The 18,975-nt window shown below is 39.5% G+C and overlaps 1 protein-coding gene and 1 pseudogene across 2 annotated transcripts in view; both read left to right on the forward strand.

Annotated features, from left to right (window-relative positions):
• The first annotated feature begins 377 nt into the window (after positions 1-377).
• LOC121499176 lies at positions 378-496 on the forward strand (annotated as a pseudogene).
• A 1,592-nt stretch (positions 497-2,088) lies between these two features.
• Positions 2,089-18,975, forward strand: part of VIRMA (vir like m6A methyltransferase associated) — a 58,592-nt gene continuing 41,705 nt past the window's right edge. For both annotated transcript variants that reach the window (XM_041768548.1, XM_041768549.1), the window contains exons 1-5: positions 2,089-2,241; positions 11,238-11,353; positions 15,819-15,905; positions 16,976-17,024; positions 18,523-18,691. In XM_041768548.1, the coding sequence (XP_041624482.1) occupies positions 2,179-2,241; positions 11,238-11,353; positions 15,819-15,905; positions 16,976-17,024; positions 18,523-18,691 (484 nt within the window). In that variant the 5' untranslated portion in view covers positions 2,089-2,178. The remainder of the gene's footprint in view (positions 2,242-11,237; positions 11,354-15,818; positions 15,906-16,975; positions 17,025-18,522; positions 18,692-18,975) is intronic.

Consider the following 18,975-nt stretch of genomic DNA (forward strand, 5'->3'; position numbering starts at 1 on the left):
ATAAATAAATAAATCTTAAAAAAAAAAAAAAAAGGAAAAAAGAAAATAGAATAATGGTGGGAATAATAAATATGAAAGCAACAACCAGTCCTTTGAAAAAGCAAATCGTGGGCACCTGGGTGGCTCAGTGGTTGAGCGTCTGCCTTTGACTCAGGTCGTGATGGGGGTGGGGGCGGCAGCCTGGGATTGAGTCCCATATCGACTCCCTGCAGGGAGCCTGCTTCGCTTTCTGCCTGTGTGTCTATCTGTGTCTCTCATGAATAAATAAATAAAATCATTAAAAAAAAGCAAATAGTAAAAGATGAACTGTTAGCTAATGGAGGAAACTGGCTAAGGAAGGGTATGGATGGAGATTTGCTTTAAGAAATAGAAAAATAGTCTACGGCCATACCACCCTGAACGCGCCCGATCTCGTCTAATCTCAGAAGCTAAGCAGGGTTGGGCCTGGTTAGTACTTGGATGGGAGACCGCCTGGGAATACCAGATGCTTCAGGCTTTAAAAAAAAGAAAGAAATAGAAAATAATTATTAAATATTTCAGGCATACCAGAAGGCACAAGCAATAATGTGAGGCATGCCTGTGAAACCATCACCAACCTAAAGAATGAAACATAAACGAAGAATTTAAGCTCCTATGAGCTTCTTGATTTCATCTTTGCCCAGTTTCCCACTATCTTTAAATGTTAGTGTTTATCATTCCAATGCATTTTATAATTTCATAATTTATATACATTCCTCCAAGTTATATTATTGTGCATGTTTTGAACTATATAAATGCTATTTTACGCTACGTATTCTTCAACCTGTTTGCTTAGCCCTGTTTTTCCATGTTTATCCATAATTTGAGATTACCCATATTAGTGGATACGGAACTAGCTCATCCTTTTCTTCCTGCTGTTATTACATTGCATGCATATACCATGATTTCCTTATTACTCCTTAACGTCAATAAACAGATTTTTTGCAACATCCAGTTTTATCATGAACATTCTTGTAGGTATTTCTTTGGGCACATATGCGAGAATTATCGTAGAAGCGGGGTAGCCACATGTCATTTTATGAAATAATTCCTAACTGCTCTCCCAGGCGCTTGTACCAGTTTTTTTTTTTTTTTTTAAGACGTTATTTATTTATTCACTAGGGACGCAGAGAGAGAGGCAGAGACACAGGCAGGGGGAGGAGCAGGCTCCCTGCGGGGAGCCCAACGGGGACTCCATCCCCGGATCCGGGTCTCGCCCTGAGCCCCAGGTGGAGGCTCCACACTGAGCCCGTGCCCCTTGCGCTGCAAACACTTCCAGGGGCTCCACTGCTCAACACGAGGCCGACTCTTCACTCTCCGCTTCTACGTTCGTGGCATTTCACGTTATACAATTCCGATTTTATTTCCACTAGTTCTCACAATAAGCCTGTGGGTTAGGCATCATTATTCACATTTGCAGATGAGAAAAAGAAAAAAAAAACAACTCTCCTCTTTGAGAGAACAGGTTTTCTCTTAAAAAAAAGCCTTAGTCTTCAGCCTCGCTCAGTGAAACTCCCCACCCCAACCGCCCCTGTGTCCAGCGTGGGCGGCCTCCCCTCGTCCCCCTCCTCCCTCCCTTCTCTTCCCCCCCTCCCCTCTCTTCTCCATCCTCCCCTCTTCTCCCCATCCCTTCCCTTCTCTTCGTCCTCTTCCTCCCTCCCCCGTTCTCCCCCCCTCCCTCCCCCTCCCTCCTCTTTCCCCGTATCTTCCCCCCTCCTCCCCTCTCCCTCCTCCCCTTCTCCCCTCCTCCCTCCCCTCTCTTCCCCTCCTCCCTTCTCTTCTCCATCCTCCCCTCTTCTCCCCATCCCTCCCCTCCCTCCGCCCCCCTCCCCGCAGCCCGCGGGGCACTCGGCCCGCCCCCCAGGCCGCCTCGGCCCGTCCACGCGCTAGAAGGCCTGGCTGTGGAGGCCGTGGCCCGCCGGCGACGCCGTAGTCCGCCCCCCGCCCCTCCCCTCCCCGGGCTCCCGGGCGCCCCCGGCCGCGAGGCAGAAAGCGGGGGCGGGGCTCGCCACGGCCCGCACTTCCGGGCAGGCTGAGGCTCGCGGCGCCGGCGCGCTGGGCACCGGAAGTGCTGCGGGCTCCGCGTCTCGCGAGCCGCCGTCGCCGCGGCTGGAGCGCTGCCCCGGAAGTCCTCCCCCTGGGCCCCCGCCCGCCGCGAACATGGCGGTGGACTCGGCGATGGAGCTGCTATTTTTAGACACTTTTAAACACCCGAGCGCTGAGGTAAGGCTCCCGGATTTGATTCCGACGCCGCTTCTCGCCGCGAGGACCCTCAGGCGGCCGTGGGGCGCGCCGCGACTCCTCGCCCCGCCGGCTGCTGCTTGGGCTCCCCACAGACGCGGCGCCCTCCCCGCCCCCCCGCCCGCCTGGGTGTGGGCACCACGTCTGAGGCCGGGCGGCGGGAGCCCCCCTGTTCCGCGGGGTCGGGGCGCGGTGGCCGCTCAGCCCGCCTGGCCCCTTTGTGGGAGCGCCGTGGGCCGCGGCAGCCCGGCGGGGGCTCGGACGGCTTGGGGCTTGACAGCGCCGGGGGCGGAGCAGGGGGCGCCCCCCTCAGCGGTGCGCGGCCCCCGGCGGGGCGCTCGGGTCTGCGCCGTCCGCCCGCCCCACCGCAGCACTTGAGCCAAGATTCCGCTCGCTCGGACGCCCTTGGCATGGGGAGCGCTCGCCAAGAAGGGGCCGGAGCGGAGCGTGGCCGCAGCTGAGGCGCGGCGGTGGCGGTGTCGCGCGGTGGTCGTCCCGGAGGGGCCGACCCCGCGACCTCTGCGCGGCACGGAGCCGGCCTGTCAACGGCCCCCGAAGGCCGGCGGGAGCGCTCACGGAGTCCGCAGCGGGACCACGGGGACCCGGGGCGCACGCGGCTCCCCCGACGTGGACTCGGAGCGACCCTTCGGCCCTGGTTGGAGACAGTGAGGATGAGGGAGTCGCGGCTGCGACCGTAGCGCTGTGTGTGGCAAAATAAAAAGTTGACTGACTGGTTCTTCCGACCTTTTCCTGTGTAAAAATCGAGACCCGCACGTCTTACAAACAGTGAAATTGTTGGTCGCATTATTTTATGATTTTATGTATTTATTCCTGAGAGAGAGAGAGAGAGAGAGAGACACCCAGCCAGAGGGAGAAGCAGGCTTCACGCAGGGAGCCCGACGCAGGACTCGATCCCAGGACCCCGGGGTCACGGCCTGGGCCCAAGGCAGGCGCTCCCTGCGGAGCCCCCTCACCGGGCGCGCCCTGGTCTCTTAATTTTGTCCCCTGGTCTTGTTCCACGACCGTCCTCTGCGGCCGTACGTCAGCGGGGCTCCAGAAACCCCCTGGAGTTAGTTGGGTCAGAACAAACCCGTCATGTGTACAGGCAGAACCACTAAAAGTGAAAGAAGCATATGAGAAGTCAGCGGCTCTCTAGTTTCGGGAAATCAGTGTTGGTTCACTCCTACGTGTACGAGTCGAGCGTGGCTCCGTTGGTTCTTAGACACACAGCGAGGACCAGGAGAGGGCCGGTTCTGGCAGTGATTGAGGGAGGCTCGGTAGAGCTCACGGTCGAACCGAGTCCTGAGGGAAGGCTAAGGGCTTGTGGGGGGTATGGAATATCGAGCTTTTTGTTCCCACGGAGTTACAACTAAGTGTTGGAGGTTGGGGCCACAAAATTAGGGTCCGAGTTAGAATGTGGTCAGTGCATACAGAAGCAGTGGGAATCCCTTGGAGTCTATCACCTGTCTCTCTTTCTCTTTCTCTCTTTTTTTAAAGATTTTATTTATTTATTCACGAGAGTCACAGAGAGAGAGGCAGCGACACAGGCAGAGGGAGAAGCAGGCTCCACGCAGGGAACCCGATGTGGGACTCATCCCAGGTCTCCAGGATCAGGCCCCGGGCCCGGCGGCGCTAAACCACGGAGCCACCCAGGCTGCTGTCTCTCTCTCTCTCTCTCTCTTTTTTTTTTTTAAATTTTTATTATTTAAAGATTTTATTTATTCATAGAGAGAGGCAGAGACACAGGCAGAGGGAGAAGCAGTCTCCATACAAGAAGCCTGATGTCTTCCATCCTGGGTCTCCAGGATCACACCCAGCTGCAGGTGGTGCTAAACTGCTGCGCCACCAGGGCTGCCCTCCTCTTTTTTTTTAAAAAGTAAGCTCCACACCCAGTGTGGGGCTCGAACTCCTGACTCCGAGTTCAAGAGTTGCACGTTACACCTGCTAAGCCAGCCAGGTGCCCCAGGGTTTATAATCTTTATGTGTCTGACATTAGGACCCCAGTCAATATTTATTTAGCTCCTTTAGGTGCTACCAACAAAGGCATGTAATTTCAGCAGAGGGAGAGATGACTCTTCATTTGAGAATATCAGGAAAGACATCATCAAAGTAGTTGTCATGTGAAGTTGGATCTTTGGTGGAAGAGGAAATGTCCCACAATTGTGTATAAGAAAGCAGGGCATTGTCCTGGAGTAGCCAGTCCTCTGTGGAGTATTCCAAAAGTCCTAGAGTGAAGTGGCAGCTGAAGGGCAGTTTGAAGCCAGATCATGGAGTTCCCTGAATGCTCAGCAAAGGAATATGGACTTTATTTTGTAGGAAATAGTTTCTGAGCAAGCAAATTAAATGACTAGTAAAATACATTAAGTCAATTAATTGATCAGTAATGCCTAAAATGGTTCAGAAAAATTACAGGTGGCAAATCAAGAAGAAAAAGTGAGATGTAATGGAAGTTCCAGGTTAGTGGGTAGGCAGTTATCATTGCCAGCATTTATTGAATGCTTATTTTGTGCAAGGTGTAGTGCAGCATATTGAAATACACTATATTTAATCCTTTCAAGAATTCTGAAAGATTCTTATCCCCAATTTATAGATGAGACTGAGTGTGAGAGGTTATGTGACTTTCCTAAAGTGACATAGCTGGATGAAGGAAGGCATACAGACATATTTCCTGGCTCTAAGGCAGCGCCATTCTCAGTGGGACTAAGTAGGAAGGGATAGGTATAAGATAAATTTTGGTTATAGATTTAACAGTGTGGTAACTGATTGTGTGAGGAATAAAAAATAGTCAAAAATGGTGGAGTGCTAGTTTTGGAGACTAGAGAACTGATGGGGCCATTGATAGTAATGGAGAAGTCTAGAGTTGGGTTTGATGGGAACAAGATATTTTAGTTTCTGGTGTGTTTAGTGGTTCACCAGAGAGATTTGCTCAGTAGGAAGTTGGGAATCTCTTTTACCAATTGTTTATGAAAAAATACTTTTGAAGGAGGTAGAGCTTTATGGGGAGAGTACAAAAAAGAAAACAAACAGAAACTCCCAAAATCCATTGCCCTTGCTTTCAAAGGAGTTTGTAATCTGGTGAAGAAGATATTTATTCAAATTTCCCAGTAGGAACACTGAAAGAGATTTTAGTAGTGCTAAATGAATTACAAATTGTGTTTGTGGTTTTATGTGACCTTTTAAAAATAAAAAAAAATAATAACTTATTTTAGTAAATTTTAATTCCATCATAGAAAAATAAGAAAGTACAGAAAAGCAAAGGCTTTCATAGTCTTATCTTTCTTAATCCGAGCTATAATAGCTTTTTAATATTTTTCCAAATCCTCTTATAGATATATATGTTTAAATGTATGCACCCATCACTCACATTGAGGTACTATACTGTAATACTGTTTCATGGTTTCTTTTCTCACCTAACAGTTTGTCTTGTATCTTTGTAGATCAAGAATTATGCCTATGTAACATTTTAAAAGTATACTTCATTTTAAAACATTATCTTTTTAGTTTGACCAAACACAGGTATGAGGTACATATTCAAAAGGTACAAAAAGGTATATAGTAAAAAGTATGCCTTTTTTTTAGTATGTCTTTTCTTATACTTGTCCTCTAGCTATGCCATTTCTTTCCCTAGATACTCTATATAATACCATTTTTAATGACTGCATAATATTTAAGTGGTATAATCTCATACATTTGGTTTTCTAACTTTTTACAGTGATGTGTCATTTTTGAAGTCTGTAAATTGTAGGTATAAAAGTTATTTTATGCATCTTTCTTTTTTTAGTTTTATTTTTTTAAGTAGGCTCTATGCCCAGCATGGAGCCAGTGTGGGGCTTGAACTCATGATCCCGAGATCAAGACCTGAGCTGAGATCAAAGGTCAGACACTTAACTGACTGAGCCACCCAGGCACCCCAATGCATCTTTAATTACTTATTACTTGCTAGAGTGGAATTGCTGGGTTAAATGATAGTTTTACAGGAATGATTGATTCTAGAAAATCCTGCTTCATTTTGTTTTATTTATTTTTTTAGAGAGAGAGAGAGCAGGGTGGAAGGGTGGGAGGGGGAGAGAGGGGTAAAGAGAATATTTATTTATTTATTTAGAATGTGAGCATGAAGGAGAGGGAGAGAGAGAATCCCAAGCAGGTTCCATGCTCAGTGCAAATGCTGACATGGGGCTAGATCTCATGACCCTGAGATCATGACTTGAGCTGATATCAAGAGTCAGGCACTTAACACACTGAGCCACCCAGGTTTCCCAGTCTTACTTCTAGAGTTTCTTTAAGAAACCAATTTAGAACTTCTCTGAATAGAAGTAATAATGGAAGTGGTAGGAATAGATGAGATAGCCTTAGCTAGCTCCTTAAGGAGAGGGTAAAAAGAGAAGAGAAAATATTTTCAGGGATAGAAGAGTAAGGATGGGGGGACTGTTTTACTGTGACTTCGAAACACATAGGAACTCTTTCTGAAGGTGACTGGTTCAGAGTCCTGGAAATTGACCATTTTTTTCTTCACCACCTTGTTAGCTTCACAATCATAAGTTTTCCATGATTTCCCATTACCAACCTGTGTTCCTAGATTTATGTACTCTAGACACTCTGGATATATATATATATATTTTTTAAGATTTTATTTATTTGAGAGACAGAGCATGAGCAGGGGGAAGGACAGAGGGAGAGGGAGGGGAGAAGCAGACTCCCTGCTGAGCTGGGAGCCTGATGTGGGGCTTCACATTGGGCTCGAACCCAAGACCCTGAGATTATGACCTGAGCCAAAGTCAGATGCTTAACCAACTGAACCACTCAGGCACCCCTGTCTTCTTTGAGATATCTTAAGCCCCTATTTCATTGTAATATTTTTACTCTCTGAAAACATAATTCAATCAGCCTTTATTAAGCACTTTAAAAGTCTTTCATTCATTAAATGAATATGCTAGGCACTATGAATATAACAGTAAACTGAGACTTGGTTTTTGTCTTCTTGAAATACCGTTGTAATGGGAGAGAGAGAAAAGAAGCAGTTACAGTTTAGTTTGATATGAGATTTTTGATTCAGAAGGAGAGGCACCCATTTAGACTTGCTCTGGTACAGTTTTCAAGAGAAAGTAGACATCTAAAAGGAGATGGGAGAGAGGACTGTGATAGTAGAGATAAAACCATGAGTAAGGGCATGAGGGTGAGAAAGAGCATGGTATGTTGGGTCTATAAATTTATAGTGATAAGAAAAGACTGTACTTGTTTCTTAGACAAGGAAGTTGGCCTGGGGACATTAAGGAACAGGGGAGTAACACACTGACCTTGTAGAGGATCACACTGCAGTAGGAGGAGGGGGGCAAGAAAGAAGCACAAAACCAGTTAGGATCCTATTGCTGTAATCCAGATAATGTGAATAATGTCTAGAACTAGAGAAGTGACAGCAATTAATGGAGAGAAATACACAGACTTTTAAAGACTTTTTTATTTTTTAAAGATATTTTAATTTAATTTTTTTTTAATTTATTTGAGAGAGAGCAGAGTTGGGGAGTAGGGGCAGAGGGAGATGAAGAAGCAGGCTCCCCATTGAGCAGGGAGCCCAATGTGGGGCTCGATTTCAGGCTCCTGGGATCATGACCTGAGCCAAAGGCAGATGCTTAATCCACTGAGCCACCCAGGCACCCTGAGAAACACACAGATTTGAGAGCTGTTTAGAGGTTTAATAATAGGACTTGATGTTTTTAAATGAATGATTTAGGTGAGAAAATGAGAAAGAAGCAAAGGATGGTAATGGTTTCTGTCTTGACCATTGTGTGGATGATGTTGCTATCACTGATACAGAAGATTTCAGTTTTGGACTTGTTGAGTTTTTGCTACCAGAGGGACATCCAGTGGAGATGTCTGTTTGGCAGTCGGTGATAGTGGTCTGGGGCTTGGGAGGGAGGTCCTAAATGGTGATTTAGATTTGGAATTGACTTATGGCAATGGATGAAAATTGTATTTCTTGTAATTTTATTGATTGTGTTTAGTTTCTGTGCCCCACTTCCCTTTCTCTCCCATTTTGCCCTCTAGTCATGGTGAACTATGCTTACAGTTTCTTGAACCTTCCAAGTTCTTGTTTGTATTCCCTTATGTGCATGCTTCTCCCTTTTTTTTTTTTAATTTTTTTTTATTATTTATTTATGATAGTCATATATATAGAGAGAGAGAGATACCGGGAGCCCGACATGGGATTCGATCCCGGGTCTCCAGGATCGCGCCCTGGGCCAAAGGCAGGTGCCAAACCGCTGCGCCACCCAGGGATCCCTCTCCCTTTGCTTGGAAAGTTGTTCTTTCTCCTCCTTTTCCACTGGTTCTTGTTTTCCTTAAAGACTTACTTTACTTAGCTCAGGTGCTACTTCTTTTGAGAAATGTTTCCTGACTCTTCTCCTTGCTACAAGTTTTTGCCCACAATCTGGTAAGTACCCCCTTTGACTTTCAACAGTATCCTGTGTGAGTCTGTATCATAGCAATATATGTCAATATATTGTCAAGAGACAATAGATAGTCTCTTCCTTAATGGCTGGGAATTATGTCTTGGTGTCCTTGGGACCTGGCATTCCTTGGAACATAATAGATACCTCAAAATGTTTAGAAATAAATATTGAATAAAAGGGGCAGCAACTTCTACAGAAATTCTTCTATTTACAAACAAAATAGATTTTGAAAGGCTGTTCATAAAACCTTTAAGTTCATTTATTTTAGGTCCACAGTGATTATACCCTAACTATTGATACCATTAATTAATCAGTATAGGGCAGGGTAGAGGAAGATGCAATTAATGAACTTTGTTCTAAGTTTCTTTGTACATATTAATGAGAGTTTATAACATGTAAACAAAGGAGCTTCTGTATAGTACACTTTATAAGTAGAGAAGTTTCTTATAGGGGCACCTCGGTGGCTTAGTTAAGTTTTCAATTCTTGGTTTCAGCTCAGGTCATCATTGCTCTGCACTTAGCACAGAGTCTGCCTGAGATTCCTCCTCTCTTGCTCACGCATATACTCTCTCTCAAATAAATAAATAAAGTCTTAAAAAAAAATTCCTTACAGGAAGGAAACAAAGCACCAAAGTTTGAGACAAAAATGCTAATTTATTTTATGTAAATCTGTAGTATTTGTGGAATATCCACGGTGAATTCATAATAATTAGGATACAAGTTCAAGTGTTGTCACAAAAGTCAAAATAACAGTAGATTTGGTAAAATAGGATTTTCTCTCAATCTGGGTGTTAAATATCCTAAGGCTAATATGACAGTTCCACCAGGTCAGAGACCCATACTCCTTCTACACTGTTCCTCTGCCATCCTTAGGGTATTGCCTGCATTGTCCAAGATAGCTTACCCATACCATTGGTGTTCTAGAAAGGCAGCAGAATTTTGGAACAAGAAGTAGGAGTTTCTGAAGCCTGGACCTTCCCGCAAGGACATGATCCAGATTTGCCTGCCACATTTCCATTTCCATCCCATCCGTCAGAATTTAGTGATCAGATGTCCACACTGGCTTCCCAGGAGTCTGGGAAATCCAGTCTTTCATTCACTTGTGCCCAGCTCAGGCTTAATTAGCAGAAGAAGAAAATGGGTTTTGAAAGATAGATAGCAGTCAGCTTCACTTTGCACTTATCTTGTTTGTTTTATATCTTTGAGAGGTTTTAAATGCATTTGGATAGTAAACATTATAAGATTTCTATGCCTATATATTTAATCATGATCTCTGAGTTTTATTTTTATTTATTTATTTATTTATTTATTTATTTATTTATTTATTTATTTATTTTTTAAAATTTATTTATGATAGTCACACAGAGAGAGAGAGAGGCAGAGACACAGGCAGAGGGAGAAGCAGGCTCCATGCACTGGGAGCCCGACGTGGGATTCGATCCCGGGTCTCCAGGATCGCGCCCTGGGCCAAAGGCAGGCGCCAAACCGCTGCGCCACCCAGGGATCCCAATCTCTGAGTTTTAAAATGCAAAATTGGGAAGTCATCCTCTTTCACATTTTAGGAAAGATTAACTTAAATAATCTTTTGTCTGTTGATATGCATGATATTTTGTGTAACTTATAATAAGAGACTCAGGATTCAGTCTTTTTAGATACAAATAACACGAACCATTCTTCTCATGAATTTTGATCACTAAGTAATCATGGTTAGCTGAACTGCTAGAAAGAGTTGATTTAAGTCCAAAAACAGTATGAAAAATTCTTTTTAAATTATTGATCACAAAAGCCACCTTTGTCTGATAGTGTGTCAAATAATGCATAGAAATAAATGTATGCTGAATATAATTTATGTTGTCCATTTCTTTATTGTGGTAAACAGTTTGTAGATTCTTTTTTGAATTTCAGGGATCAACTATTAAGTATTTGATCTCTTGATATTAGTTAGTATATAAGTTTAAATTAAGCAAATTAAAGTACAGATTTGCAGTGTCTTATCTATAATTCAGAAATTCAGAATTGTAGAAAAATCTGCCCTGAATTCATTTGGTCCTGCAGTCTGATTGAACTGACATGGTACTCATAATCTTTATTTAGTGTGAATGTTTATACATGTAGTTGCAGAAGTACTGTTTTGATTGATTACAAGGTACTGCCCCCAGAAGCAGGAGGTGTGAGTAATACTCAGTATTTTTTATCATATTACCTTTCTGAAAACCTAGTAAGTCAGGATTATAAAAGACATCTTTCACAGTAAGGGATTGTGGGGTCTATACTGGCCTCAGAACATCAGCAGAGAGGCAGATACGTTGCAGAAAATGTTGTTATACACATGGAGAGATTTAACTAGGTACATTTAATCATGAGCTATTTTCAAAACATGATTTCTACAGTATTATAAATAATATGATAGTGCAGGTTTAATGATATGGAGTTTAAGATTAAGAAATTAACTGAAGACAAAATAAATCTTGAATAGACAGAGTGTTTTACTTACAGTGTGTCCTTCTCCTTCCCTTTTTTTTTTTTTAAAAGCAAAGTTCTCACATAGATGTAGTCCGTTTTCCCTGTGTGGTTTATATCAATGAAGTCCGAGTCATACCCCCAGGAGTAAGAGCTCATAGCAGCCTGCCAGATAATAGAGCATACGGGTAAGTCACTTTCTTTTTAAAAGTGTTTGTGAATAAGATTGTCCTAGACATATTCTTTTTTTTTTTTTAGACATATTCTTAAATGCAAAAATTTAAGGTAATATTTTGGAAGTTAAAAAATCCCAAAAAACCCTAAAATTTTATTCAGTGATAGTTATATTATATTATATTATATTATATTATATTATATTATATTATAATTGATTACAGATCTTTTATATAATCCATGTATCATTATATATTTGAAAAGAACAATTATTTGATCTAAGTGCTAGATGAAATTTTATTTATTTTTTAATTGGTGAAATGTGTTTATATTTTCTAAAATATTCTAGGGTGGTACAATCTCGTAGATAAAGGGTGTTTTTTAGATGAAGTATTTTTAACTCGTTTTTTTTCCTTGAAAATAAATAAGAGTTTGAATATTTGGAAATATGTCTTTTATATCATATCAGTTTTCATGACTTAATGATCTTTGTAACCTGATACATGGGGCTTTTTATAAATTTTAGTTTCACATTATCCTTTAGTTGTAATTAGCAAGTAGTTGTTTGATGCTTTCTCTTAGGCTCTCTGGGAATAAACAAAATGTGAGACATGGTCCCTGATGTGGTATTTTGATAACTTTAACAACTGACCTAAAACAGAGGAATTTGATCTTTGTTGTAACATGAATAATCATTCTCATCTTATTTTAACTGCATGAATTGGAAATATAAGCCAAATTTGGGTTGTGGAAGCATGAATATATATGATACTTTTATGTGAGTTTTTAGCTTATACTCTCAATACCACATTTCATTTACGTTTATGTGAGTTTTTAGCTCATAGTCTCAGTATCACATTTCATTATGTACATGCTGTGAAACTTAATTACTTGTAAGAGTTAAACCAGGTACTTAGTAGTCAGTGTTATGGTACAGATTCAAAGTTAAGGGCTCTTTTCTTCTTAATTATAAAAAGTAGTTGGTTATTTGTAGAAATAGATTTAAAATCTTCAAAGGTTTTCAGGCCATTCAAAAGTAAAACAGATACAAAACAATAAGTATTAACATTTATAATGAGAAATCATAATTTATTTCCTATCTTTTTTCCATGTTTAAGGAAATTAAAACTTATATTTTCCTATAATTTCTTCCTATTTTTTCCTTTAAGGGGGATGTATGTAGAGTTTGAAAGACGGGAGAGTGATAGTGTATCTAACAGTCTTATGTAATTGTACTTCTTTTGGTCAAGGAAGGTCTTTTAGTTATCTGTTGCTACATAACAAATTACAGCAAAATTAGTAGCCTAAAACAATAAACATTTATTGCTTCATAGTATTTCTGAGAGTCAGTAAACCAGAAATGGCTTAGTTGGCTCAAGTTCTCTCATGATGTTATAGTCAAGATATAGGCCAGGGCTGTGGTCTTAGAAATTTGACTGGGGGCTGAAGAATTTGCTTAGAAGTTCACTCACATGGCTATTGTTAGGAGACTTCAGTTCTTTCAGAAGGTCCTCTATGGGGCTGCTCACACAACATGGAGAATAGCCTTATAACTTAGTATCAGAAATGACATACTGCCATTTTTACCATATTCTATTGATTACATATTCTGCTGGTACAACATGTGAGGGAACTACACAAAGGTGATGAGAATACCAGGAGCAAGGGGTCTTTGACGGCTGTGTTGGAGGCTGGCTAGAACAGCTGGTAAAATGGACCTCTGCTATTGGCCTTAATTAGTAGGAGTATTGTTACATATTCCTTCCTCTTTCTTTCTTCTGTTTCTTTCTTTCTTTTTTTTTATTTTAAGATTTTATTTATTTATTCATGAGAGACCCACACACAGAGAGAGAGAGAGAGAGAGAGAGAGAGAGAGAAGCAGAGACACAGGCAGAGGGAGAAGCAGGCTCCATTCAGGGAGCCCGATGTGGGACTTGATCCCAGGACCCCAGGATCACACCCTGGGCCAAAGGCGTGCTAAACCACTGAGCCACCCAGGGGTCCCCTTTCTTCTGTTTCTTAGCTGGGGGTGAATGGCAGTTTATGTTTTAATTCCAAACATGAAATTATCAGAAACAACTTTATAAATAGTATGTTATAGAACAGTAAAATGAAGTATTAACACAGTCATGCAAATATAATGTCAGGAAGTAATGTTAGAGATCAAGTGATATTTGTGCATCATACTTTAGTGTTTTTTTTCTCATTATAAAACTCAGAAATGTATAGGCAAAATTAAAATCCCTTTAGTTCCTCTGTCCTGAGAAAATCCTTACATTTGATACATTGTGTTATTTAATGTATATGTTTGTATATTTTGTTATTTTTTGTAAGTGTCCTGTTTCACATGAGGTTAGGTTTTAGAGTCAGCAAGGTTTAAGATGAAAGTCTAGTGCAAGTTACCATTGATTCTTTTTTTTTTTTTTTTAAGATTTTATTTACTCATGAGAGACAGAGAGAGAGAGAGAGAGAGAGAGAGAGAGAGAGGCAGAGACACAGGCAGAGGGAGAAACAGGCTCCATGCATGGAGCCCCATGTGGGATTCGATCCCCCGTCTCCAGGATCGTGCCCTGGACTGAAGGTGGCGCTAAACCGCTGAGCCACCCGGGCTGCCCAACCACTGATTCTTTAAATTACTTTTCAGTGACTAGCACCTGAGTTTTTGGGGCCTTAGAAGTAAAGAATTTGCATTTGAGCCCTTTTTTCCTTTCCTTGAGGTATTGAAGGCCCAGGTCTAGTTTGAAGAAGAATAGGAGGGAAAAACTAGATGAACATGCACATACATAGTTGAATTTGGGTAAAGTAAAGGTATGCTACTCTGACCCAACTATATACTGTTTTATGTATTTCTTTATCTTACTTAACATTAGGTCAGGACTACTTTTACATCATTAAATATTATTTGAAAATATAATTTTTAATGGTTGCATAATCTAATGAATGACTATACAGTAGACCCCCCACTTATCCACTGTTTCACTCTCTGAGTTTCGGTTACCTGTGGTCACCTGCAGTCCAGAAGCAGATGGTCCTCCTTCTGACAGATTGTCAGAAGATCAATAGTAGCCTGATGCTCAGTCACAATGCCTATGTCACTTACCTCACTTCATCTCATCACATAGACATTTTATTATCTCCTTTCACAAGAAGAGTGTACAGTATCCTTTCACAAGAAGAGTGTATCTTACTGTACAGTAAGATATTTTGAGAGAGACAACATTCATACAGGTTTTATTACTGTATGTTATAATTGTTCTGTTTTATTATTAGTTATTGTTAATCTTTTACTGTGCCTAAATATAAATTGTAGGTATATATATGTTGATCTATATATATGTTTATATTTATATATATATATATATATATATATATATATATATATATATATATATATATATACACATATGAGAAAAAACATAGTATATATAGGGTTCATTACTATCCGTGGTTTCAGTATCCATTGGGGTCCTGGAATGCATACCCTGTGGATAAGGGGGTACTACTGTACTGTAATTTATTTGGCTAGTTTCTTATGTGAGGATCATTAGGTGTTTTTTTACTTCTCAAATTACAAGAGTATCATGAGCATCCTCTTGAAAAAAATCTTGTTTGTATAACAATGTTTCCATAGAAACACTTCCTAGAAAAACGTATTTCTGGATCAGATGGTGTGAACATTTTCTCATTCTTCTGAATATTATTGCCATCTTGCCTTTCAGAACGATTGTACCTGTTTGTACTTCTATCAGTGCATGAGGGAACCTGTTTGGTATACTCTGGGCATTATACTTTTTACCATTTGGAGTTTTTGTAAATAAAATATATGGTATTTAAAATCGAGGTTTTCAGTTAAGTCCAAGGAATTTTAGCCAAGGGTGAAATATATATCAAGTGGGATTTCATTCTAACACAAATTAAATAGGACTTAGTTTTAACTATATACATCCACAAAAGAATCAAAATATTTATGTAAATTGTTGCTATACAAATAGGAATTTAGGCTTTAAGTCACAATTTAAAGCACGGATGCTAAAATTATAATCTTGTATTATTGTGGATTAAGTTGAAATCAAATTGTAATTATATCACTTGAAGTTAGTTAACTCCTGGTTCTTTTCTGCTAATGGAAGGGAATAATCCTGCTATAAAGAATTATAAAATTAGATGTCACAATTAAGTATCATTTGCCTTTATAGTATAACATTAAAATTTTTAAATATTTATGTGTGTTAGAATGGCCCAAGTTCCAGGCTAATGATACTTGATTAAAATTTCATTTTCAATAATACTCAAAGTGAATAGTTGTCTATTTGAGAATTGAATATGAATAAGATTATAGAAAATATTACAATTAACTATATTTTTATTTAAATCTTAAGATAATTCTAGAATTGCTTTTAAATTTGTACTTTGTCTTTTGTTTTAATTTAGGAACTGATTATTGCAAAGGCTGACGTTTCAACTTTGTTTCATTCACAGGGAGACCTCGCCGCACACATTTCAGTTAGACTTATTCTTTAACAATGTAAGCAAACCAAGTGCCCCAGTTTTCGATAGGTTGGGAAGGTATGTACCTACTAGGTAATTTCACCAGAAATTCAGGAGTTAGTAAGTTATTCTTTGGATAAAAGAAAAGGACATAACTGTTTGTAGACCCAAGAACTCAGGGGTTTATTTGGTCAATTGGCATTATTAAAGCAATGTTACACTCCCAGGAAGATGCTGAGTTTCTTTATAAAATAATATTTTAAATGTATGAAACATTAGCCATCTTTTATTTGCTTTTTATTGGTCGTATACATTTCTTAAATATATCAGATGATTTGATAATAACCTTCTAATTTGGAAGAAACTGCTATTAAATTTCTTTTAAAAAACTGAATAAACACATTGAGAGCTAATAATTTGTGTCTTTTATATCACACTGCATAATTTAAAATTCCATAGTCATATTTTTATAAAATGAGAATTTTGTTAATGGAAACCCCTATTTTGGGTTATCTAATACATGCTTTGGTATCGTTGAACCTAGTTGTGTTTATATCTACAAAATAATTGACCATTAAATGAGTTTACTTAGAACTCGTAAAGTAAAAAATTTAAAGGTGGCTTAAAAAAATGGAAAAATTTCTATCCTTGCCATAAATAACAGTTTTAGATTTCACTTGTTATTTAATTGATCCTTCACTCAGTTATTAACTTATATTAATAATTTAACTTTTTTTAAAAAATGAAGGGAACCTAGATGATCTGAAGCAGCTCATTTTTAATATTATAGAATTTTATTTGGTTTTATTTTACATTTTTGGAAGGTTATAATGCAATGGTTTCTATTTTAGCTGTATATTGGAATAACCTGGGATGCTTTTTAAAAAAATACTGATACAAAAAAAAAAAAAAATACTGATACCTATGCTCATCCCAAACCAATTAAATCAAAATCTCTGAGGAGTTTGTTTTCTACTTTTAATTGATAACTTTTGGGGGGAATAAATTGAAACTACATTTTGTGGTTTATTAAACCAATAATCTAGCATTTGGTTTTATCAAAACTTATAAGTTTAGAAGAAAGACTTCTTCATGAACTGTGATGTTCAGTGTTTGAGCCTATATATTTATTCCTACTCTTTTGGCAGCCTGGAATATGATGAGAATACTTCTATCATCTTTAGACCCAACTCAAAGGTAATTGCAGAAGTCAGTTTTCACCTTGTTCATACTGGTTTTTTTTTTTTTACTTTCATTGAAAGTTTTGATCCATCTAAACCAGTGATGCAGAATATCAGCCTATTTGGTTCTTGTGTTGTAAGATAACATCTTTTCTTTTCTGATTCCTCTTGTGTCTAGAAGCTATTTTAAAATGGAGCAAGGACAGTGTAATGTCACTGTCTACCCATAAGCTTTTCCTTCCTCTAAATCTAATGTAAGTCAGGAAGAGGCCAGCATTTGTGCTTTCCCTTCTTTTTCTTTAGGTAAGCAAGTGCAGAGGATGACAGGAAGGTTAATTGTTATTAGACACCACTGTGCCTTAGATTTCTTAACAAATACATATTTTGTATTTCTTCCTTTCATATCAAAAGTATGTCCTTTTTTCTTGATCTATAAAATGCCATTCTGGAAGCATCTAGAAGAGCTGAATCCTGGGCAATCTGAAATGCAAAAATAACTGTGATCTAATATGGACTACTCAGCTTGATTGTATTTTTAGTGGAGAAGTGTATATTTAATTTCTACGTTCTGTTTAGACTAAAAATTTCCTTCTCTGTTTCTTTATTTGTCTTCCGTTGGGGCTTCTGTTTAGAATCTGTTGATCCATGAGCATAGTCTTTTTGAGCCTTTCTTTTGGCCCCCAGTTTCCTTTTACTGGAGTTTGCTAGAGTTAGCAAGGAAAAAAATTCTTTCTTTCTTCCTTATCATACTTTCAGAAGGGTCCCAATTACTACTTATTACTTCATCTTTACTCAACATGGTGAAGTGGAAAGAACTCACAAGTCAGTGGCTTTGGTTTCTAGTTCAGGTTCTACTGACACTCTTATTTTCTTACCTGTGGATGATATTCACTCTGGCTACCTCTCATAGATATTGTAAAAATATGGATGGCAACTACTGTAGATTAGTATTGAAAAACAAAAGAAAATATTGAGGGTTAATGGCATTGATAAAGTCTTTGATCATTTTAAGAGAAAGTTTCTTTGTGAAAACACTTTGCTTAATGCTTCTGGTTACCCTTAGCTTTTAAGTACAATGTGGATATATAAAATACACCTGCATGTATGAGTTGGGCATGTAAAAAGAATGCTGTACAATTTTATGGACTTTATAATTCTTCAGACAGGACCTATTTTGTGCTTTTGTGCCCTCCGTGACCTCCTTAACTATTGGAGTTTATTAGTTGGCAGTAACTCCCATATAATTTTGTTCTCATTTCTATTCTCTTGATTGAGAATCTGGTTTTGCTTTTTGAACAGATTTGACATCAGGTATCAGACAGGGGAGATGTAGTGTTGAGACAGGCTTAGGTATGGCAATTCTGGAGGGCCATATAAAAGCTATCTATGCTTCTGGGTAAATTTCCACCAAGTTGACCTTTGCACTTTGGTTTAACCACAGAGTGAGTTGATATCAGTTTACTTTTGGCATATTAAAACTTTAATTTGAAAGATATTTTCCCCCAACAAATTAGGTGAATACTGATGGTTTGGTGTTAAGAGGCTGGTATAATTGTCTGACACTGGCAATATACGGATCAGTGGATAGAGTGATAAGTCATGACAGAGACTCTCCACCTCCACCACCGCCACCTCCACCTCCTCCCCAACCACAGCCAAGTTTGAAAAGGAATCCAAAACATGGTGAGAATTTTAAATTTGTCTTTGTCAATGACACTTATGTTCACTATAGTAGGAAAGGTAATTCAAATAGCTCTTTCACCTTTTGAATCTTTCTTAAAACTTGGGAAGATATCATCAGTCTCCCAGTTCTTTCCTATAAGTTTCTTTTTATGTTGATGTGGATAAATTTTCTTTTCTTTTCTTTTTTTTTTTCAAAGATTTTATTTATTTATTCATGAGAGATGGAGAGAGAGAGAGAGAGAGAGAGAGGCAGAGACATAGGCAGAGGGAGAAAGAAGCAGGCT

Source organism: Vulpes lagopus, chromosome 9 (genome assembly GCF_018345385.1).
Source record: "Vulpes lagopus strain Blue_001 chromosome 9, ASM1834538v1, whole genome shotgun sequence".
NCBI classification, from domain to species: Eukaryota; Metazoa; Chordata; class Mammalia; order Carnivora; family Canidae; genus Vulpes; species Vulpes lagopus.